Source organism: Diceros bicornis, chromosome 19, assembly GCF_020826845.1.
Source record: "Diceros bicornis minor isolate mBicDic1 chromosome 19, mDicBic1.mat.cur, whole genome shotgun sequence".
In the NCBI taxonomy this organism is placed as follows: Eukaryota; Metazoa; Chordata; class Mammalia; order Perissodactyla; family Rhinocerotidae; genus Diceros; species Diceros bicornis.
Genome location: NC_080758.1, coordinates 27,544,591 through 27,568,904, shown reverse-complemented (window position 1 = coordinate 27,568,904; position 24,314 = coordinate 27,544,591). Strand labels below are relative to the sequence as shown.

Sequence of the window (24,314 nt, the reverse complement as noted above, 5' to 3'; positions counted from 1 at the left end):
CAGGGGGCTGCCCCCACACGGCCACAGCCCAGGCGGGGTGGGGGAGGGGAGGGGGCGGCGCCGAGGGGAATGAATAATTGAAGTAGAGGGGAGGAGGAAGAAGAGGAGAAGGAGGAAGAGGAGGAGGCGGCTCCGCACAGGGTCCTCCCCACTCCGTACCCCACCCCCTCCACCGCCCGGAAGTCGCTCCCCGCCTCCTGCTCCGCCAACATGGCCGCGAAGTCGGATGGAGCGGCGGCCGCAGCCGGCCCGGGGCCGGAGGGGGCGGCCGAAGGAGCCCGGGGCAGTGCGGGCGGGCGCGGGGAGGCGGCGGCGGCGGCCGGGGGCCCCGGCGTGACCGGGGCGGGAGGCCCGGGGCCGCGCTACGAGCTGCGGGACTGCTGCTGGGTGCTGTGCGCGCTGCTCGTGTTCTTCTCCGACGGCGCCACGGACCTGTGGCTGGCGGCCTCTTACTACCTGCAGGGTCAGCGCACCTACTTCGGCCTCACGTTGCTATTCGTGCTCCTGCCCTCGCTTGTCGTGCAGCTGCTCAGTTTCCGCTGGTTCGTCTACGACTACACGGAGCCCGCGGGGGCCCCGGGACCCGCCGTCAGCACCAAGGACAGCGGCGCCGGTGGGCCCGCCATCAGCACCAAGGACAGCGCCGTCGCCTTCCGGACCAAAGAAGGCAGCCCGGAGCTGGACCCCCGGCCCGCGCCCTCCTCGGCCAGAGCCTACCGCCGCCGCTGCTGCCGCCTCTGCGTCTGGCTGCTGCAGACCCTCGTCCACCTCCTGCAGCTCGGCCAGGTCTGGAGGTAGGAGAAGCGCAGGTGAAGGGAGCTGAGTCCGAGGAGTGCCGGCTGCGAGGGGCTGCCTGCCGCCCCAGCCCTGCTCTGACCTCTCCAGGTCCCCCTCCTGTTCTGACCTCCGCCCCGCCCCACCCTATTGCAGTTCTGATTTCTTCTCTGCCAGCTTCTCCTTGACCTCTGCCCTCAAACTCTGACCAACCCCAGTATCATCCTTTCTGATCTGGCCATTGAGGGAGGAGGGGATGGGGCAAGAAGAGAGAGAAAGAGATCCTCAGGGGTGTGTGAATGAGGAGGGCCCAGGGCTGATTGGGATGAGTGTGAAGCTCTGAAAAGGGCCCCAGGGCTCCCTCCAGCCCTGACCCACTCCTCTCTGCCTGAGTGCTGAGCCTGGGCTTAGAAAAGATCTCAGAAGTCCTTCCCTGCTCTCAAAGATTCTCACTTCGGAATTGCAGTGCATTCCCAACCTCCTAGGAGAAACAATTTGAGGCAGCTAAATGAAATCCCACCCAAACTTTTTGGACTTTTGGGAAAGGATGTACTGGACCCTGCTGAGAAGGTCTCTGGCTCCTTCTGTTTCCTAGGAGTTCCCCAGTGCCTCCCCCCCCAATGGAGCCAAGGGGATTTGAGATCTTGAATCTGAGATTAGATGACCACTAGCTGTCCTTTAATCCCAGGACAGTAAAACAAAACTGAGGCTTTGTAAAAGCAGCCCACTCCCAGGCTTCTTCCTCTGCCAAGACTGAGGGTACCTGCTGAGCTGTGCTGAGCTGAGCTAACTGGAGAGAGGGAGAATTCCAAACCTAGGGTTCCCCTTGAACCAGAATTGCTTTAATAGCTTAGGCTTTACTGTGCACTGACAGAATGAACTTGGCTACTATGTGATCTTGGGCAAACCCCCTCCTCCCTCCAAGCCTCAGTTTCCTCACCTGTGAAATGAGAGAGAATCCCTACTCTTCTTAATCTCATTGGTCTGCCATCACATTTTCCTTACCGGTTGGGATGGTCAAAGGAGAAGTCTGTGTGAAGGCCCTGCAGACTGTAACATATTTTAGGAATGTAATAGATTGTCATGATTGTCACAGATGTCGGGAAAGCATGGAAAAGGTCAAAATCACTCTGGAGATATCAAGAGTGGTTATTGCTGTTGTTATATTTATTCTCGTACTTGTTAACACATTCTGCCTAACTCAGAAGATTCAGTTCTGGGCTGAGGGTTGGAAACAGGACTCCCAGGGTTTGTCCCAGCTGCTCACTTGCTGTGTCACCCTTGTTGCGTTGCCAAATCTCTCTCTGCCTTGGTTTCCCCATCTATGCCTGCCAAGATGATGTGCATATTCCATTTAGCTTGCCCTGGGGGAAAAGGTGGGTGGAGCTCTATCCACACAAGGTGGTGTTATTATTATTAGCTTGACACATAAAAATATTCATGTCTACATCCAGGAACTAATCTGCATTTATCATTCTCTGCCCGAGTGGACAGATGGTGAAGATATTTTTAGATTCTGAAGTGGTAACTTCCTATTCTTGGTAGCCAAAGCTTCATTCCCCTTTCCCTTCAGTTTAAAGTGGGGCAGCTGCCCCTTGACTCACCGGCTACCTCAAGCCCCCCTCTTCCCCTTGTTCAGAATCCACCTACAAGAAACTAATACTTCTTTCTTGAACATAAACTGAATTTCCCTAAAACAGGGCAAAAAATGACCAAAGAGTGGGGGTGAGGGTCTCAGGGGAGTGGCTGAGATGACTGAGGGTCCATGGAGATCCGTGGTTTCTTAGATAAAAGGACTAGCTATTTCCACTCTCCCTCATTTGTGAAGTGAGGGGGTTGGGATGAGATGATTTTGCAGGAATGACAAACTAATGGCCTTTGGGTTGAATCTGGCCTACAGAAGTGTTTTGTTTGGCTTGTATAGTATTTTTAAAACCTAGAGTCCCAGCTTCTCTCCAAAAAAAAAATTGAATGTATCAGTATCAGGCCTGTAACAGTTTAGACAGGGTTATATGTGGTCCAGTTTGTCCAGTTCCGTTCCGTTTGATCACATCTGGACTATTTCACTTAGGCATTAGGGGCATGAGAGCCCTAATTTACAGTTCTATAACAATTATTTTATTAAGCACTCGCTTTGTGCCAAGCCTATTGGTTGCCTTTTTACCTTTTTCATCTCCTGTATCCCTCTTAATGATCCTGTGATGTGGTTAGTATTATCATTCCTACTTAACAGATGAGGGAATGGAGGCTCAGAAAGGGGGCATCCTTGCCCAAGGTCACACAGCGAGGGAGTAGAAGAGCTGGGACTCAGGACTTTCTGTCTTCAAAGCCCAAGTTCAATTTATCCACCCTGCAATTCTGCCACTAAAGTGTCCCCCAAGCTCAAAGCATTATGAGTCTGAGATCCCAAGATTCCAGGATGATAGAAAGTTAGGGCTTCTGCTGCACTGAGATAAGAATGTGAAAGGAGGGGGAAGGAGTTGTACTACGTGGATAAGAATGGGGAGACAGTGTGTATTGTGGGGAAAGTACTGGATTCGGGGCTGGGTGGGGTAGGATCAGAAGACCTTCATCTTCATGCCAGTTTGTAATTGGCTTGCTAGGTGACCTTGGGTGAAGCTCTTCCCACCTCTAGACCTCAGTTTCCCTGTATGTGAAGTGAGAAGGTTAAATTTGATGACCTTAAGAACCTTCCCTTTTCTGGAATTCTGACTCTGGGTCTAGTTATCAGAGCTAAAGCCTCTGGGCCCCTGGGTCCCAAAAGCTTTGGATTCCAAAATGGCTCAGGGTCTGGCTAAATGGAGGCAAATCCAGAGAAGGTATACAGAGGCCACCAGGGCTGGCATTTCTAGAAATTAAGCAATGTTGGCACAACATGTTTGCCTCCCATGTGAAATGTTGCCACAATGCACAGGTTCACTGTTCAGCAGGACTTGTGCGGATGTTCTGAGTGGTGGAACCTGGGGTAATGAGGAAAGAGATGTGTGTCTGAGCCCTCCAGGGCCAAAGCTGGGAGACTGGCCAGTCATTCACATTCACCTCCTGATCCCATGCCCTTAATTCTGAATAAAATAATTTGAATTGTAAATATATTTTTCAACTCCTCACACTTATACAATGCCGAATAAAAGTTGAATACTTTGGGGAGGCAGGTAACACAGACCTGTGTCAGCATATGGGTGTCTGACAAGAGGACATTATGGGGCAAGCAGTGTCCTAGAAAAGGGGAAGCTACCACCCAGCTCAGCTGACGGTGCCATGAGAAACCGTGGGCCTGGAATTGTCAAGGCTTGATTTCTCAAGAGAAATGGGAAATTGGGATTTTTGTGTGAATTCTGCCAATTTTCAGCTATTAATTAGGATTTTTTAAAATAGTGTCAACCAAAGGAAACACATTTGTGGGGCTCTCCTCTTTGTAACCTCTGGTCTAGCTCTTCACGACTGATAAGATCTTTTCTTATTCTATTCCCAAACAACCCTATGAGATGGGTGGTGTTATTATTATTTTAAGTACAAAATGGGGCCCTGAGGAGGGAGAGGAGGGGAAGGAACTCAGGAACTGCACACCCACCATGTCCCCAGGCCCCATGTGAGGTGCTCCAGGCTTGTGATCTCCTTTTAGCCTGAAACCTTCTCTCTGGTGTCAATTGATATACCCATTTATCAGACAAAAAGTGAGGCTCAGAGAAGTCAAGTAACTTGTCCAAGGTCACCCACTGAGGAAGTGGGGGAGAGGGTGAGGTGCCAACACAGCTTTGTCCAACTCACAAGCCCAACCTCCATCCCCGGCACCACCACACTGGCTGCACTTGGGGATCCCGGAGCAATGGCCTCGGGCAGAGAGAGATTGATCCCTGAGAGAAGAGCACACAGATCCTCTGGTGGGACGTGAAGCTGGCTGTGAGCTGGACACCAACTTGTGTTTTCATCTCTCCCCGCCCCCCACCCCAACCCTCTGAGCTGTTAAGCCACTCAGGGCTGTTAAGCCAATTAAAGGCCTAACCCTGTCTCCTCTGACCCTGTGGGCAGCAGAGCCGTAAGCCATGAATCCTGCTTTCCCTAATCTTGAACTCACTGGGCCCAGCTTTGCCCAGATAAGCGTGGTTTGCTAAGCCAATTAGTGGGAGATGATCTGGCATGGGATTCCTCCCAGGCTGTCATGATCTGGGGACCCCAAAATATGGAGGGATGGAGAGAGGCACCCTGGGCTTCGAAGGCCCTCTCTCTAATACTTCCTCCATGTCTAGGCCCCAGCACTGCTCCCTCTGCCTCCTTACAAGCCCTGCACTCAAGAGAAGTTCTGAAATGAATTAGCGACCTGCGTGGTGTGCAAGTCAGGCTCTGGGTCTCCTCCCCAGGAAGCTATATTCTTGGCATAATGGTTAAGAGCATGGACTCTGGATTCAAATGTCCTCAGTCCAAATCCTGCCCCTACCACTTCCTATATGTGATCTTGACAAGCCATATAATCTCTCTGTGCCTGAGTTTCATCTCTTGTAAACTAGGGACCATAATGGTACCACCACATGGGATTGTTTCAAGGTTTAATGAGATAACGTATACCAAAGGTCTAGCAAAGGACTGGTCCCACCTTTAAGTATTCAGAACTGTCGGCGGTGACGAGTGCCATCAGCCTGGGCTTTGTTCCCTGTGGACAGAGCTTTGTTCACTGAGCAGGTGGCTGGGGAGGGAGCAGGAGGGCAAGAGGTTCCTCGCAGGTCCCTGAAGCCATAGGGACATGGCAGCTGTTCATTTTATCTGCAGTCATTCATTCAGCAAATGTTTATGGGGCACCTGCTGTATACCATGTATACGTGCTGTATACTGTATACTGAGGTAAAAGCTGGGAATAGAATGGCGAACAAGAGAAAGTCCCTGCCCTCGTGGAGCTCAATAGTCTGATGGGGGAAACCAATGAACAAATAAATATAACATGTATCATATACGTAATATAAAATATAATGGGTCAGGTAGTGGTAAGTGCTATGGAAAAGGTGAAACAGGGCTGGGGCTACAGAGTCCCAGGGAGGAGGGAGTGTTCTTTGAGATAAGGTGGTCAGGGCAGACCTCTGCGAGGAGGTGGCACGTGGGCAGAGGGCTGAGTGGGGTGAGGGCGAGCTGTGTGGAGGTCTTGGGAAGGGTGTCCCAGGCAAAGGGAAGGGGAAGAGCGAGGAGGCCCGTATGGCAGAAGCGTGAGGGGCGGGGTGTGTGTAGGAGATGATGATGGACCCAATGGCTGGGCCACATCACGCAGAGCCTCGCAGGCCCCACGGAGGACTTGGGCCTCACCCTGCATGAAGTGGGAGCCCAAGAGGATTTGAGCAGAGGAGGAATAGGGTCTTGACTTATGCTTTACGATGTGCATTCTGGCCGCTGGATGGAAAATAGACTGCAGGGAGGCCAGGGTAAGCCTGGAGACCCACGAGGAGGCTGCTCAATGATCCAGGTGAGAGAAGATGGGGGCTGGACCAGGGTAGTAGCAGCCGGGGCAGGGTCTGTTTCAGGCAGAGCGGACAGGATATCTTTCCTTCTGTGGTCAATTTCCCCATTGGGGCCAGATAGTTAATGGTGGGAAGAATGTTGTTCCTCCCACCACACCCTGGAATCAGCCGTATCCTGTGTATCTGCCACTTATCCTGTGATTTGGGGCAAATGGTATGACTTATCTGTGCCTTGGTTTTCTCATCTGCAAAATGGACATTCTAATCATAGTACCTATCACTTATGGCTTGGGGAAGTAGTAAATTAAATAATGTATATATAGTGTTTAGCACAGTGCCTGGAACACAGGAAGTGCTCAGTTCTCATTAGCCATTACTGTTTGTATTATTATTTATAAAACAGGTCATGGGTTAGAGTCCATCGTGGTTTTCAAACTGCGTTTCACGGCCCTCTCACCATCATTTCAACCTGAGTACCTCTGAGTTTCTCTTTCTTGATATGTTGGTTACGTGTGTAAGATTTTGTTTTGACAGTCCTACAGCTGAAACATGTTCACGACCCCCTGAACTCTGACTTTGCAGGGTTATTCCAGTCCAGCCTCACCACCCACCTCCTAGGAGACCCTTCTCCAGGATGCTTTCCATCCCACCGCCCTCCTCTCCCTGCCCATCCGGCAGCAACGGGCCATTAGAGCTGCTCCTAACAGACACAGCGGCGGCAGCGGGGCCCAGAGTCCCCTGTTTGATCTACAAAGACCACACAGGAGAAGCCCTAGGGGGAGCAGGGAGGGCTGCCGGGAAATGGCTTTGAACTCCAGCAGCTGGGGCGAAGGTCCCCAGGGAGAGGAAGGAGGATGGGTTGGGATCTACTCTGGCCTCTCCATTCACCACCCTGCATTTGTTAGAGCCTCGGAATTCCTCCCCTGGGAAATCCTATCAGCCTCCCTGCCGCCCCCCACCCCACCCCATCCCGCCTCCACCTGCAGCCGGAGCGATAGTTCTAAAGCTCAGATCTGGAGCGATAGTTCTAAAGCTCAGATCTGACTCTGTGACTCGAGAGCCGGAGGGCCGGCCCTGGCTCCCATCTGGCCCTCGAGTGAGTCCATGTGCTTAGCCTGGCATCAGGGCCCTTTGCCTCCTGCCCTTTCATCTTCTCACTGCTCTGGCCTCCCCCAAAACAAGCCACACACTCCTTTCCTTCACGCCCCTGAGCCAGCTGCCTGCAGTCCTTCCTCCAGCAACACCCTGTTCCGTTCTCCTCCCAGTGAAATTCTGTACATCCTTCAAGGCCAAGCTCAAATGCCGCCTCCTCTGAGAAGCTTTTCCTGAACAAACCCAACACATGCCAGACACCCTCTGCCCCTCAGACCCCACCTCCCGCTCTCTCAATCAGCCAAGTTGTAGTTTTTGATCTAAAATGGAAATTGCTTGGTTTTGTCTGTTTATAAAGGAGCTCGATGTTCTTGTTGAAACCTCGGGCAGCACAGAAAAGGCCTCAAGACTCCCCTCGCTCCTTATCTCCGGGGGCAGAGAGGTGGGGTTCAAGGAGATTTCCACTTACTAATTAGATATTTATTGTATTGCTTGAAGATTTTACTCTGGTTTTTAATTAACCAAGAAATACAGGTATACATTCACTTGTTTTTAGAAAGTCAGATATTACTGAAAATTATAGTTACCATTTATAGAGACTTAGATTAGATCATTCCTCTTCACAACAATCCTCTCTGGCAGCAAGTGTGGTGATGAAGAAAAAGGACTGTAGAGCCCAAATTCTGGCTCTGTCACTTATGAACTGTGTGACCTTGGGCAAGGTCTTAACCTCTGGGCCTCAGGTTCCTCATCTGTGAAATGGGATAATAATGTTCCTATACAAATGGCCATTGTGAAGGCTTATTGAGTTAATATATGGAACATGCTTTGCACAGTACTCAGCACATCGTAAGTGTTCAATTAGTGTTAGCTAGCATTATTGGCCCATTTTACAGATGTGGAAATTGATGCACAGAGAGGTACCAGCCTCCCAGTTAGTAAGTAGCAAAGCCAGGGCTTGAAGTGATGCAGTCAGGCTCCCAAGCCCACATGTGTAACCACCAAGTGATACTGCTTTCTGCTAGTTAAGTGTATTCTTACAAAACAATCAATCATGAATTGCTTTGGGAAGAGGGAAAAACATCACAAAAGTATTTTTAAATTTTTATTTTAATATAAAGTACCCACTGTTAACATTCTGGGTTCTTCCTCTCAGACTTTCTCCCCAGGCATAATTACTCATTCCTCTGCAGCCCCACGGTCGTGATCCTATTCTGGTGTGATCGTCGGCCTACCTGGCTCGTTTCCCCACCAGACTCCAAGTGCCTGGGGAGTTGAGGCCTCCTTTCTTCTCTCTGTCCCCCATGGTGACCGGCCCAGAGCAGACTCTCTGTTGCTGTTGGTGGCCTTGCACCCAGCCAGCTTTGGCGAGGTCCATAGCAGGTTCTTAGGACATGAAGTCTGTTGAAGCAGGCTTTGTGTCTGTGGCTGATGGGGGGTGGAGCTCTAAGGCCGCGTGGGAGCCCAGTGTGGGCTCAGTTCCCAAGAGGATGCAGGTGTGGCTGACTTAGGAGATGGAGGAAGTCAATTTCGTGTATGCAGTAGGTGCTCAGTAAATGTTCATGTGAACTGAATAGAATCTTTGAAATCAGAATCTTGAGCAAGACACTTCACCGCCTTCAGTTACCCCATCTGTAGAGTCAATTCGGGAGCTTGAGAGCCCTGGATGAGTTTTCCCAGGACTTGGACAAGAGAGCAGAGTCGCTGAGAGCTTGGGGCACTGGTGCAGCTCATGGCTCCCTGACTTCGCAGCTATGTGACCCTGGGCAAGTTGCTTCACCAGTCGGAGCTCTAGTGTCATCTGTGAAATAGGGACAGTGAGAGTACCCACCTCTCAAGGTTCTTGCAGAGATGACTTGAGGTAATATAAATGCGTAGGACTTTTATATACTGTACACTCAGAAAATATTTACTACTATCACTACTGGCCCAAGCGGCAGCCTATCCTACTTGCTGAATAACAAGAGAGGGATTAGGAGAAGGGTATCAGGGGTCCTAATGCTTGCTAACCGTCACCCACTGACCCCCTTTCAAGGAAGGAGACTTGTTCTGTGGCTCCAGAGATGGTGTGAGGACAGATGACAACCCAAGGTTGAAGCGAGTCTGAATAGAAGCAAGGACGCCCTGACAATCAAGCTGCCTGGAAACAGAGCGGGCTGTTCCCAGCGCGTGGACTCCACATTGCCGGATGTGTGCAGACAGCAGTGGCTGACTTTGGCAGAGAAGCTGGAGCAGGGCTGCTGCCTTCAGTTTGGAGGATAAACTAGATGATCTCCAAAGTCCCAGAGTCTTTAAGGGTCTATGGATCTATCTTGGGGGCTCTATGATGCTTAACTGCCAGACCACAGGGTGCAAATCAGTGGCCCACAGACAAATCCAGCCTGAGGATGTGTTTGTATGGCCCACACAGTATTTTGTTCCCTATTGTTTAATGAAACTTTTTCTTGTGGAAAAATTTTAAATATACAAAAGTAGAGAGAACAGGAGAATGATCCCCCGTGTACCACCATCCTGCTTCAGAAATTAACTCCTGGCCAACTTTGTTTTATCTAGGCCAACACCATCCACTAGAACTTTCTGCAGTGCTGGAAATGCTCTGTCTCTGCACTGTCCAATACAGTAGCCACTAGCCCCACATGACTATTGAGCATTTGCAACGTGGCCTGCAACTGAGGAACTGAATTTTAAATTTTATTTAATTTTAATTAATTTAAATTTAAATAACCCTATGTGGCTAGTGTAGGATGCATAGGTGTGGGAGAGCATCGGTCTAGACCTCACCCATTTATTTCCCTTCCATGTTATTTTTGAAGCAAATCTCAGACATCAAATCACTGCATCTGTAAATATTTCAGTATGTCTCTGAAAAGATAGACTTTAAAAAAATATAATTAAAATATGTAATACTGTTATCACACCTAAAAAAACGAATAATAATTTCTTTAAAATTCATATGGTATTTTTTAAATTAGTTGCCAACATTTCCAAATTCGGATTTTTTTTTTTTTGCATAAATATCCTAATTTCCAGCTCTTCTTGGAAAATTGAAATTCCAACCACACTGATCTCACATTCTGCCAGGGCAGCAATTAGCTGGAACTGAGGGGCAGCTGCCTTTATGGACAGGGCACCCCCCCAGTGTTCCCCAGAGTCCCTCATAACGATATCAGCTAGGCCCCTCTACCATCCAGGGTCTCACACTCAGACTCTGTCATCTAGGAGCTCACACTCAGACTGTTCCGTCTAGGATCTCACACCCAGACTCTACCGTCCAGGAGCTCACACCCAGACTCTGCGATCTAGGATCTCACACCCAGACTCTGCCGTCTAGGATCTCACACCCAGACTCTACCATCTAGGAACTCACAGTCAGACTTTGTCATCTGGGAGCTCACACCCCAACTCTACCATCCAGGATCTCACACCCAGACTCTACCATTAGGAGCTCACATCCAGACTCTACCATTAGGAGCTCACACCCAGACTCTACCATCTAGCATCTCACACCCAGACTCTGTCATCTAGGATCTCACATTCAGACTCTACCATCTAGTAACTCACACCCAGACTCTGTCATCTAGGAGCTCATGCCCCAACTCTACCAACCAGGATCTCACACTCAGACTCTACCATTAGGAGCTCACACCCAGACTCTGCCATCCAGGATCTCACAGACCAGGGATAGATAGAAGTGTTGCTTTCTCCCTGCCTTGATCTCCAAGTATGTTTGGATGCCATCAGGAGTGTAGAAGCTAACCCCCTCTCCCTCACTGGCTCATGACCTCCCAAATCTACACAGAGATATCAGGAAAAGAGAGAAAAGAGGGAGAGAGAGCCTTGAGCTAGAGTATGGGGTCCTGGGTTTTAGTCTCTGCTCTGTACTCATTTCACAGATGTGGAAAGTGAGACCCAGACTGGGGAGGAGATCTGGTTGCATTCATACTATAGTGAAGAGCATAACAGGTGGGAACCTCGTCCCAAATGCTGCTGGAGAAGGGCTGCCTGCTTCCCCTCTGGGAGAAAAAGGAGCACTGGCTGGGAGCTATTGCTGGTGGGTGGGATGGGAGAGGGTCTCAGCTTTTCAGCCAGAGCCTAAAAATAGTGGCAGGGAAATGTTTGGCCTGAGCCCAGCAAAAAAAGAGGTGCTGTGACTCTGTAGGGGGCTGCTAAGGAGGAGGGAGACAGCCCAGCTCCCAGCACCACACGAAATGGGAGCTGAACGTGTAAAATCGCATTCTTTACTGACATTTATGACTCATTTGGCTGCCAACCCCAGGAAGGTCCCATTTTGCATCTTTGCGGGAACACTCAGCATTGAGGGGTGGACAGATGGGGAGAGGGCCTCAGGACCATTCCCCCCAAGAGCTTCCTGGGCCACATTGCAGGTGAGGTAGCTGTACGACTGGGGGCCCAATGTTTCCCTGAGAACCCACAGATGGCATCTGGATCTCCAGCGTCTGGCTCAGCTTGATCCGGACCCTGTGGTGAAATGGGGGAGTCAGCCAGCCCTGATGTGCGATGAAACTCGGATGCTTCTGGCTGTTGAGCTTGGGCAAGTCGCTTCCCCAAATGCCTGCTAAATGTCCCCGGAGTCCATCCCCTTCCGTCTGTGCCATCCTCACCTCTCGCCTGGCACCCGGTCTCCCCCTTCCACCCTTGCCTCCCTCTGATCTGTTCCCAGCCAGAGTACTCCCTCTAAAATGCAGAAGCACTATCTAATCCCATCACTCCCTTATTTAAAACCTTTAAAACCCATCACTCTTAAGATAAAGACCAAACCCTTCACCATGGCCCACCTCATCTCTCACTTTCTCACGTCCTTCTCTGAGCTACAGTCCTCCTGACTACTCACTGATCCCTCCCAACTCAGGACCTTTATCCATGATGCTCCTCTGCCAGAAATGCCCTTCCCTCCTTCCTTCACCTGGTTAACTCCTGGGCCTGCTTCAGATCATGGCTCAGTAGCCACCTCCTTCAGAAAGCCTTCCCTGACTGCCACATCCTTCCCAAGCTGGGCCAGGCCCTTCTCCAATAGCACTGCCTTCCTCTGTGCTGGAACACAGAACCCTGTTTGGAGCATGTCTGGAACCCTTGGAATGTTTGCTGTTACATGGTTTCACAATGATTTAATTAATGTCCAGGTCCCCACTAGACAGGACCAGATGGGCTGGGTCTGTCTTGCTCCCCATTGTGTCCACCAGCATTGTAGCACAGTTCCTGGCACACGGTAGGTACTCAAAAGTGCTGGGTGAATAAGTGTCAAATGAACCTCTTCTTTTCTGACACTCAGTTTCCTCATCTGGAAAATAGGGAGAATGCCCACAAAACCTCACAAGGCTGCAGTGAGGATTTTAGCGAAGCATATACAGAAGGTCTTTGATGAGTGGCAGTTATTTTTAGGGAGAGGGCAAAGACCTCAAAGAAGACTCTGCCCTGGGAACTCATCCCAAAGGGACTCCTCTGACCTGACTCCAGGGGACAAATTCAATGAGCACCAGGGAAAGCCAGCCTAGGAGTGGGCCTCGGCTCTACCAGAAACTAAACTGGAAACAACAAGGCCTCCCCTTCCTGCTGGGGCCTCGGAGTCAGACAGCTCCTTACAACCTCCCACTGGTTGAGTGCCCAGCACTGGGGTGGGCATTTTATACATATCTCCACTTTCTGATGTCACAGCTACCCCGTACGGTGTGCACTGAACCGAGGGGTTCAGAGGGAAGCAACTTGCCCAAGACCACACAGACAGTAAATGATGAAGCCAGAATCTGAACCCAGGTTCCCCTGCCTCCCAAGCCTGGGTCCTTTCCCTCTGCACTTGCCCATCTTCACTCTGCTTGTAAAGCACATTCACACTCTTCATCCGTCCACTCATTCAAGAAACAAATACGTAGTGAACATTAACTGTGTGCCAGGCAACAGGGTCATAGCAGAGAACAGGACAGCCATGGTCCCCACACCATTGGAGAGACAGACAATAAATATGTAAGCAAGTAAACTAGACCATTTCAGGTTGTGATATGTGTTACTAAGAAAAGAAAACAGAGTCACATGACAGAAAGTGACCAGAGCGGTGGGTAGAAGTGCTTTAGAAGGGGGGCGAGCGGGATCTGGGAAGGCTTCTCTGAGGAGGTGACACTGAGCTGAGATGGAAAGAATGAGAATTTGCCAGACATTAGGGAAGCTCTTTCCAGGCAGAGGCCCTGAGGCTGGGGTGTTCAGCAAGCAGCTGGAGAGGTGGGAGATGGGGAGCGTGGAGGGAGATGAGGTCTTAGAGGTGGACAAAGGCTGGATCACGCTGGGTTGCAAAGGTCATGGTGAGGATTTTAGTCTAGGGGCAGTGGGAGTGGCATGACCTGATCTGGGATTTCACAGGCTCCCTCAGGCTACTGAAGAATAAGCTCTAAGAGGCCAAGGATGGAAGGAAGAAGACCAGGGCGGGCGGAGGTGCCAATGCTTGGGGTTGGGTAGCTTGGACCAGTGTGGTGACACCAGGGTGGAGAGAAGTACTTGGGCTCAGGACACAGCTGTTGGGCCTTCATGTTTTCAGAATTGGATGGGTGGGAAGATGGGCCTCATGGAAACTCCTTGGGGAGAGCGAGAATTAGGTTACTTGGGCCCATTTTGTAGAGGAGGACTGAGGCTCATAGAAGGTTGGACACTCGGGGAAAGTCCAGTGAAGGACTTGAGCCTGGGTCCCCTGACTCTCCAATTACTGTTTTCATCCCCTCCTCCAGTTTTCTCTAAACCCACATAATCCCAGGCAAAGCTTTTAGGTCCATCTCTGTCCAACACGGCTCCTCCCGGGCAGCCATACTGCATGCCTTCCAGGTGACAGAAGCTGCCATAGTGGGCAGCTGGGGGGACTGAGAGACGGAACAGGGATGAGACTTGTTGACCTGCCCATCCCTTCTCTGGCGCAGAGGCCCATAGAGAGCCAAGTCTGAGTCCCAGGTCTGGCACTAACTTGCTGTTTGACTTTATACAAGTCCCAGTCCCTTTCTGGGTCTCGGTTTCTTCATCTGTAAAATGAGGATAATAATAGTACCCACCTCGAAGATTTGCTCTGAGGAATGGGCAATACGTATAAAAAGGCTTAACGTGGTCTGTCATACAGTTAGCGCTCAATAAATGTGAGCTATTATCATTATTATTAACACCTGCACACTGTCCCCCTACAGACCTCCAGAGCAGTAATGGACTCAGCTGGTGTGGGGTGTCCTTCTCCTTCCCATCAGTCCTGACTGCCTGGCTCCCCACTGGTCACCCTCCAGTGGTCTGCAGGCCTGGCCCACCTTGGAGACCAGAGAGCTCGCCAGGGCCAGGGTTGGGGGGCGGTTCCTGGATGGAGCCAGAGCGGGAGCGGGGGAGCCGCTGGAAGCTGCTGTGTTTTTGGCCCAGAGCTGTGAGGGGGAGTGGAGAGGGGCGAGAACACACACTCGGAAACGCCGAGACCGACAGATGGAGGAGCTGAGGATGTGAGAGACACAGACAGACAGAGAGAGACCCAGACTTGGGGAGAGGAGGAGCAGGCAGGGGAGGACGACCGGAAAACTGGCAGTCACGCTGAGCCACGAGCTGAGCAACAGACCAGCAGATGGACCAAGCTGCAGAGAGACTGAAAGACAAACAGACAGACCAACCAGTATCCAAGGGACAGACCAAAAGCAGACCCAGGATCCAAGAGGACAGGCTATCCTGACATTGAAGGGACAGACAGACTGATGTTCCTGGCCTCTAAGAGCAGACAGACAGGCTGACCTAGGACCCCAGTTTTTTTAGACTAACAGGTAGACATAGTATCTGAGAGACAACGTGACACACAGTCCAAGGGACAGACAGGTGGACTGACCCAGAGTCCCAGGGTGAGACCGACTGACAGACAAATAGATTGACCGACTGACAGTAACTGAGGAACAGATAAATAAATAGGCTGACCCTGCATTCAAGGGATAGACACAATGACAGGCTGATCTGAGCCACAGACAGAGACAACGACCCAAGATTTGAGGGCAGAGAAAGAGACGGGTCCAGGTGTGGGCCCAGGTCTGACCGTCTGCATGGAAACTGAGGCCCAGGTCAGAAACCCTGACTACTACCAGACACTCAGAGCGACCTGGGAACAAAGAACAGGAGAGAGACAGGGTGGCCCAGACGCTGGGCCCGGGGGCTTCCTGGCTTCTCAGGGCCATGGAATCCCCTCATCCTTCTCTCCTCCTTCTGCCCATCAGAGAGGAGCCTCCCAAGTCTAGGGGCTGCTGGAAGGTTCCTGGCACAAAGGCAGCCAGGCCCGGGGAGAAGGGAATGAGCTCCCTCCATTTCTTGACCCTGCTGCCTGCTCGGAGAGGCAATGGGGTCCAGAAGGGATGGCTTTTTGGATCCTCTAGAGAAGGGATTTCACATCCTAACTGCTGGCTTCTCTCCTGTCTAGGCTTAGGTTTTCTTGGCTCCCAACCCCACCCTCAACAATGCACCCTTATCTGCTCTTCCAGCTTCCTCCTGGACGTGCTTCTCTGAGCACAAGACTGGGAGTCAGCAAGTGAGATCCACGATGGGCCTCTGAGCATCTACCTCTGTTTCCTCACCTGTAACGTAGGGGTGGTAGAAGCTGTCTGTGCGGTTCTGGTTCATGCTGGCCCCAGGCAGTTTAAGACTGGGAGCTGTCGGAGTTGGGGAGGCCCAGCCAGGCTGAGGAACATCAGGGAAGGCTTTCTGGAGGAGGAAGGACAGAAATGAGTCCGAGAGGACAGGAGTTGCCTGTGAGATGTCCTGGCTCTATGCAAACTCAGGCAGAGAAGCCCCAGGGCCTCCAGGGTCAGGGGGAGACACATGGAAACACTCACATTTATTCATTCAATAAATACTTATTGAGTGCCTACTACATGTGCTAATGCTGGGGACACAGTGGTGACCAAGACAGACAGGTCCCTGCCCTCAGGGAGCTACAGTGCTAAAATAGAAAATAAATGCGCACCGCTTCTCCGGCCATGCTGAGGCCGCGTCCCACATACAGCAACTAGAAGGATGTGCCACTATGACATACGACTATCTACTGGGGCTTTGGGGAAAAAAAAAGGGAGGAGTATTGGCAATAGATGTTAGCTCAGAGCCGGTCTTCCTCAGCAAAAAGAGGAGGATTAGCACGGATGTTAGCTCAGGGCTGATCTTCCTCACAAAAAAGAAAAGAAAAGAAAAGAAATGCGTAAATTAATAAATGAGATTACTTGATAGCGTATGCTAAGAAGAAAATAAGACAGGGCAATGTGATAGACAAGAATGATTTGGCGAGGGTGGAGGGGACGACATGGGACAGGTGGCCTGGGAGGCCTCTCTGAGAAGGTGATGCAGGAGCTGATGAGGAACCGGCCACAGGAGGATCTGGGGAAGGGGTGTTCCAGGCAGAGCAAGTGGCACGTGCAAAGGTCCTGGGTCAGGAACAAGTTTCGCTGGGTTCCAGGAACCTCCAGGGCATCTGCAGTGCTGGGAACAAAAGAAAAAGAAGTTTGAGAGGAGGTGAGAGAAACAGGCAGAGCCAGATGGCGTAGGGCCTGCAAGCCAAGAGGAGAAGCTTGGATTTTGTTCCAAGTGTAATGGGAGGCCCTTGGAAGGTTTTGGGAAGGGGGGTGACATGATCTGGTTGCCATGTGGAGACTAGACTGCGGAGGGGCAGGAGCAGATGCAGAGAGCCCACCGAGAAGGCAAAAGATGACAGTGGCCAGGACCAGGGTGGTGGCAGTGGAAAGAATGGACAGATTGGGGATGCATTCTGAAGAAGAGCAGACGCATCCCCACGTCTGGATTCCTTTCCCTGAAATGGAGCATCCTTCTCTGTGGGTGGTATTGGTCCCATTTGTGGTGAAGATCACCTTCTTCCAACTTCCTGTCAAATAGGGTGGAATAGGATAGGCTTCCTGGAGAAGGTTTCAAGAGAGGCTACTTGGTGATCAGGAGGAGCCAGAGGTCTCCACCTAGCCTATGCTCCCTTTCTCTATGTGCATATCGCTTTACAGTTTACAAATGCTCACAACAAGGAGGAAAGTGAGGCTCAGAGAGGCAGAGAGACTACCCAAGGCCACACAGCAGTCCAGGGCAGGGCATATTGCCATCTTGCCTTTCTGATCCTCACCCCAGTGGCTGTGACATAGGCAGGATGGCGAGTACGGGCCCCTTTTTAGTGAAGGTAAAACTGAGGCCCAGGGAAATTAGATGGAACATCCTGGGGAGGGTTGTTTTAAGACCTTTGTGGACCCGCATCTATCAAGCATATTAAAATGCAGCCATATCAAACATCAAATGTAAATTATATATAGCCAGATAAAAGCCAAATTGCAGTCAACTGGCTGATATCATGTTCTGTTTTGCAGACATTTAATTAAACGTTTATTAATTTTGATTCTGCAGTTTTTCCCTGTGTTTTGGAGCCAATTTTTTTTTCGAGGCCTCAAATATTTTCCTAGGCCCATAAAAATCTCACAGGCCCTTGGCAGTGAGCATTAGGGCCGGCTGGGAGGAAGAGCCACAGTTTGGGGTTCTGTTGCCAAAAGGGGCAGAGGCTGAACCCAGGCCCTTTCATCCCCAGGCTGTGGCGTGGTCTGTCCACACTCCCTGCTGACCCCACGTTCTTGAGACTCAGAGGCCTCCTTTCTTCCCCTCCCTCTTTCCTGCTTCAGCCCACAGCTGCCCTTGGCTGGGTGAGCCCTTTGTCTGCGGCTAGCTGGGGTGTGGGGCCTTGGAGCTGGCAGAGGAGGGGGCAGGAGTGGGCGGGGAGGTGGGCAGGCAGCCTGTCAGGTGGTGATGGATGCTGGCCGGGCCGAGGCCTCCCTCATGCTGACCTGGGCCGGGAAACAGATGGTCTTCCAGCCTGAGAGAAACTTCCAGGGTGTCACCCTCCCCCAACTCCCCAGGCCCCTTCACGTTGGACCAGCTGGTCTTTCCTTCCTGTTCAAAGCCAGAGCCACAGGAATGGGGTTGGGCGGAGATGGAGGCCAGGAAAGGTGGTCTGTGTTCTGGGCTCCTCAGAAGCTCTGGGAGCCATCTTGGTCTCTCTGCTAGCCCCCTACCTCTGGCCATCTTCAGCTCTGCTCTCTGCCCCTCCTCTGTGCCCTGTCATTTCAGGCCTGGACCAAACCCCAGCCTCTCCTGGCTTTCCTCCAAGCCAGCCTCCAGAGTGAGCTTTCTAAGCCACTGAGCTGATCACATCACCCCTGATTCTGGGATAGAATTCATATTTAGAATAAAATATAAACTCTTCAGTCCAGAATTTGATGCCCTTCACAATTCTAGTCTTCTTATGCCCCTGCCCATGAAAACCCTCTCCTACAGGTCTGGCAAACCACTGGCCGTTCCCCTAAAAGGCCATGTTCTCTCATCCTTCTATGCCTCTATGCCCTTGACTCGGCTGCTTCTTCCACCTAGAATGCCCTTCCACCCCCCGTGGGCCTTTAAATGCCTACCCATGCTTTAAAACTGAGATCAAATGTTTCCTTCTCCAGGAAGTCTTCCCTGACCCTCTCCCCCAGCTAAAGTTACCCCTGTCTTCTCTGAGTTCCACAGCATCATAGAGCATCTATTTCAGCTTTTATCTTGTCTCTCTCCTGTGGGACTTTGAAATACTTAAGGGCAGAGGGCCTGGCACATAGCAAGTGGTCAAAATATTCTTCTATATGAATGAATGACTCTGGCTGCAGGGATCCTTATGTGGGGGGTAGGCAGGCGCCCAGGGAATGGAAAATACGGGGAGACAAATTTCTGCTCATCAAAAGAAACACAATCCAGCCCTGAAGCTGCTCAGAAGCTGAAAGCCCTGCCTCGGGAGGTAGGGACTCCCAGTTTTGGGAAGCATGCGAGCAGAGGGTGTAAATGCACGAGGCTGCGAATTGCTGAAGGAATTTCTAGCATTGGATGGGAGAGTCAGACGGAGGGGCCTTTGCATTTCTTGAGTCAGCTTCTGAGGGGACAGGCCTCTTCCCCATCCCAGCTGCCAGTCCCATACTGTCTCACGTTGAGGGTGTGTCCACACCATCAAGTAATGCTGGAAAGAGCCCGGGATGGGAAGGAGAGCCCTAAATGGGACATTTCCAGCCGCGTTTTGGGGGCAGATTTGGGTCTGAAAGGATCTCCAGAGTCATCATGCCCATCCCTCTTGTTGGCAGATAGAGAAACGGAGGCCCAGAGAGGGCCACACCATTGCTAAGACCAGGATACTCATTTTGGGAAATGCTGGGTATCAGCTGATCCCAAATTCCAGGGAGCACTGTGGTTCCTCCTTGGGCCACCAACACACAGTTGAATACAGTTGGTCCCCAAACAACATCCTGGACATGCCAGCACTTCACATGTGGGAACAGACCCCCCCAAATCCCTGGTTCACCAATTTCGGATTCAGGCAATAGAGTCACTCAATCTATGGGATTTTCTCCCCTTGTTTTTGAGGAGATCACGTCCAGAGGAGCCCTCTCTGATTTCAGCAAAGGGTCTGCCTGCCCCATGAATCAGAGAATTGAGGGGTTGGGGGGCAGGATGTGTGGCTGCAACAGCTAGGGGTGGAGCTGCTGGGCAAGGAACTAGGGCAGAGAGAGGAAATCAGACCGGGAGATCTACATGGCCAGGTCTCTTGTGGCCCTAATTGTCACTGCACTTTAGAGTTGCAAAGTACCTTTTCATCCATTTGATCATCACAGCCACTTTGGGAGGGGTTAACTAGGGCTCAGAGAGGTCGTGCTCAAGATCACACAGGAAATTAGAAGCAAAGTCAGGACTTGAACTCGGGACTGCAGAATCCCTTCCATACCCCCTACAGGGTTACCAGAGTTCCGTGCAATGAAACAAGCTTGCAATCAGGCACAAATTCATCCATTCAGTCAAAACAGACTAAGCACCTACTGTGTGCTAAGAACTGAAGGTACGGCAGTTAGCAAGCTGAACCCGTCATCCTCACGGAGTTCAGAGTCTGGGGGAGATGGATACATAGCCAGGAAGTTACAACCTACTATGACAAGTGCTGGGTTAGAGGAAGCCTGGGAGAGTCCCCTTCCCCAGCTAGAGGGTGGTCGGCAGAGGCTTCCTGGAAGCAGTCATGTTTAAAAGCTGAGCCTTGCAAGAAAAGCAAGAGTTATCCGGGTTTGGGACTAGGATGGGGTTGGGGCACAGGGCAGGGTGCTCCAGGCAGAGGGAATAGCAGGTGCAAAGACCCAGCGGTGGGGGAGAGCATTGTGAGCTGGAATCTGTGACCCGTACAGAGCAGTCAGAGCCTTGAGGTTTGTTGGAAGAAGAGGCCGGAGAGGAAGCAGCAAAGTCTCACATGCCAGGAGATCCATGAGCAGCTTCCAGGGACCCTGCGGGGAGAACTGGGCACTCAGAGGTGGGGCTGGGGAACAGGCCAGGGAGCTGCTGGTGGCAACAGAACCCAGGGCTGGCACCAGGCACTGTCCCTGAAAGAACCTATGTATGGATGAACTCTTTATGGTGTCCAGTGAGGGGCAGTGTTGTCTGATGGTTAGAGTGTGGGCCCTGAGGCCAGGCTGCCTGGGTTTGAATCCTGGTTCCACTGCTTCCTAGCTATGTGACCTTGGACAAGTGACATACCTCTCTGGGTCTCAGTTTCCTCATCTAGAAAATGGGGATAATAAGCTCAGTGCACTGTAAGGTGTCAGGAACCCTGCCCAGAAAGCAGGCCCCAACCTGCCCTAGCAGTAATGATGATGGTGCTGTATTAAGGGCTCTCTTTGTGCCAGTGCTCTAAGCTAACGAGCCCCTTCGGAGCTTCCCAGCAGCAGCGCGGTGAGGTGATCCTTTCAATGTGCACGTTTACAGCTGAGGAAGCGGGCTCAGCGCAGCGAGGGAATACACACTGCGCACCGCCCTTCACTCGCTGCCGGGCGAAGGGCGGGTTGGGAGGGGGCGAGGGGGACGAGCGCGCGGGGCCTGAGCACTGCGTCCCTTCCGCAGGTACCTGCACGCCATGTACCTGGGGCTGCAGAGCCGCTGGCGCGGGGAGCGGCTGCGGCGCCACTTCTACTGGCGGATGCTGTTCGAGAGCGCCGACGTGAGCATGCTGCGCCTGCTGGAGACCTTCCTGCGCAGCGCGCCGCAGCTCGTGCTGCAGCTCAGCCTGCTGGTGCACCGCGGCGGCCAGCCCGACCTGCTGCCGGGTGAGCCCCGCCCCCTGCGCCCTCCTGCCCCAGGGCTCTGGGCATGCCCTGCGCCCCTGCCCCCCGGGGCTCACACACCTTCGGTATTCTGGCGGCCCCACTTGTCCGCTCTCCTTGCTTCAGGCCCTCTGGGGACGCCCTGCGCACCCACCAACCTCCCTACCCGCCCGCTCACCTTCAGGGTTTTGGAGGCCCCGCCCTCTCACTACCCTCCGGGCCTCTGGAGACCCCCATGTCCCCTCCAATGGCCCACTTACCCTCAGTGTTGGGAGAGAGACCTGGCCCCTCCACTCCCTCTCCTCCTCTCAGGCCCCTGGGCGCTCCCCCTCCCCCCCTCCTCCCATTCCCATTGCCAGGGCAGACCAGAGCCCATTTCTGCCAAGTCCAAAGAGGCCCTTGACACCATCACCACACCTCAGACCCTCTGGGGAGTCCCTGCGTGCTTCATTCCCCAAACTGTCCTGATCTCAGCCTGCATCTCCTGGGGACCCCCTGCCTCATAGACCTGTCCAGTCACCAGAGGTTTCCAGAGAGCGTGTCCATCTACCCCCTCACTGCTCTTCAGCCTCCTGGGGACTCCTCCCAGGCCTGGGCCTGGTCCCCATGCACCCACCCCCCACCTTGCCCCTTCCCCAACTCCACAGACCAGGCCAACCCCTTCAATAGCAGAGAAAAACTGCACCTCCAGTTTCCCTGGAGTTCCCCATGCCCCTCCCACTCAAACACTGCCCAACCCACCCTCGATGTCCAAAAAGACTCTATCACCGCCTCTCGGCTCCTGGGGACCCCTTGCCCAGGATATCGGGCCCCAGTGGAAACTCTTCCCACCCTGGATTTTCTTCCCGTGCCCTCAGCGGCGCTGAGCTTGGCCATCCCTCTCCACGCCCCAGCCTCGTCCTGGTGGCCTGTCACTTCTAATAGGCCCCTCCTGGCTCCTCCATGCCCTAATCTTGACCCCCTACTCTCCACCTCCTTTTCCACTCCCAGAGTCCTGACCCTAATTTCCCCCACCCACCAAGACCCCTGAACCCAGACACCCCGTGCTAGAGACCTGGATCTGCCCCTTGTGGAGACCCACATCACCCCCCTTTCCTCTCCTGTGCTCCCACCTCTGCAGAAGTACCCCGTCCCACCCACTCTCACCCCCCAACATTGCTTTTGAAGACCACCCACCCAGACCCTCCTCACACGCCTCCTGATTTATAGACCCTTCCCTCACACCTCCTCAGAACCCAGCTCCTGACCCGGAACCCTCCCCCTCTCCCCAGACCCCAACCCAGACCCGCCCCTAACCCAGCCCGCCCCACCCCTACCCTGTCTCTGCAGCCCTCTCCACCTCCGCCTCCCTCGTGTCCCTGGCCTGGACGCTGGCCTCCTACCAGAAGGTGCTGCGGGACTCGAGGGATGACAAGCGGCCGCTGTCCTACAAGGGCGCCGTGGCCCAGGTGCTGTGGCATCTGTTCACCATCGCAGCCCGCAGCCTGGCCTTCGCGCTCTTCGCCAGCGTCTACAAGCTCTACTTTGGCATCTTCATTGTGGCCCACTGGTGCGTCATGACCTTCTGGGTCATCCAGGGCGAGACAGACTTCTGCATGTCCAAGTGGGAAGAGATCATCTACAACATGGTGGTGGGCATCATCTACATCTTCTGCTGGTTCAATGTCAAGGAGGGCCGCAGTCGCCGCCGCATGACCCTCTACTACTGCATCATCCTGCTGGAGAATGCCGTGCTCACCGGCTTCTGGTACTCCAGCCGCAACTTCGCCACCGACTTTCACTCGCTAATCCTGGTCTGTGTGGTGGCCTCCAGCTTCGCGCTGGGCATATTCTTCATGTGTGTCTACTACTGCCTCCTGCACCCCAACGGGCCCATGCTGGGTCCCCAGGCCCCTGGCTGCATCTGCCCTCAGTCCCCAGGGCCCTGTGGCCCACCAGCCGATGCTGTCACCAGTCCCCCGAGGTCCCTGCCGAGGACTACAGGCGCCGAGCGGGATGGGGCCTCAGTGGGAGGCGAGCGTGCGGGGACCCCCACGCCACCTGTCTTCCAGGTGCGGCCGGGCTTGCCTCCCACACCAGTGGCCCGCACCTTGCGGACAGAGGGGCCTGTCATTCGGATTGACCTGCCTCGTAAGAAGTACCCGGCATGGGACGCTCACTTTATTGACCGCCGGCTCCGGAAGACCATTTTGGCGCTGGAGTACTCCTCGCCCACCACGCCCCGGTTGCAGTACCGGAGCGTGGGGGCCTCCCAGGAGCTGCTGGAGTATGAGACCACGGTGTAGGCCACAGTCTCCCCCCAAAAAGGGACGAGCTTTGGCTGACCCCGCATCGACCACAGTGTTGAGCCCAGAATTTCAGGGCCACCAGGCTAAGGGGGAGTGGATCTGTTGGTCCAAGGGTAGAGTGGCCCCACCATTGGGTTCTTTCAGGGGAGGGGCAGCCTTGTGGAGGCCCCAGCCCTAGGCCCTGCTTTCAGCCCTGTGGCCCATTTCCTAAACTCCCCTGAACCAGGGCCCAGGGAATCAACTGGTGCTACACTCCTCATGAGCTGCCCTACTTTCATGGAGGCCTCCATATCATGTCTGGTGCCAGGGGGCCCCACACCCTCTCCTCTGCCTGGAGTTGCCCACATGTCACCCGCTGTGGACCCGCCAGAGAAAGGGCACTGTCTAGGGTCCATGACCTAGGCCCTGTGCTCCTCAGGGGGTGTGGGGGTTGGCTGCCTCTGTGGTGGGAGGAGGTCTCTGAGAAGGATGGAGGAGGCCATGGAAGATGAGGGGTGAGGTGGGAGTGTCTGATGGACAAGGCTGCTACAGTTCTTGTGGGGTCCAAAGTCTGGAGCCTGGGCAAGAGGGGAATTAAA

The 24,314-nt window shown here is 53.0% G+C and overlaps 1 protein-coding gene across 1 annotated transcript; it reads left to right on the top strand.

Moving 5' to 3' along the window:
- Positions 1–210: 210 nt before the first annotated feature.
- On the top strand, positions 211–24,314 carry XKR7 (XK related 7). Its single transcript, XM_058562956.1, has 3 exons — positions 211–794; positions 21,249–21,451; positions 22,778–24,314. The coding sequence occupies exons 1-3, from the start codon at positions 211–213 to the stop codon at positions 23,731–23,733; spliced, it is 1,743 nt and encodes a 580-aa protein (XP_058418939.1). The 3' UTR covers positions 23,734–24,314.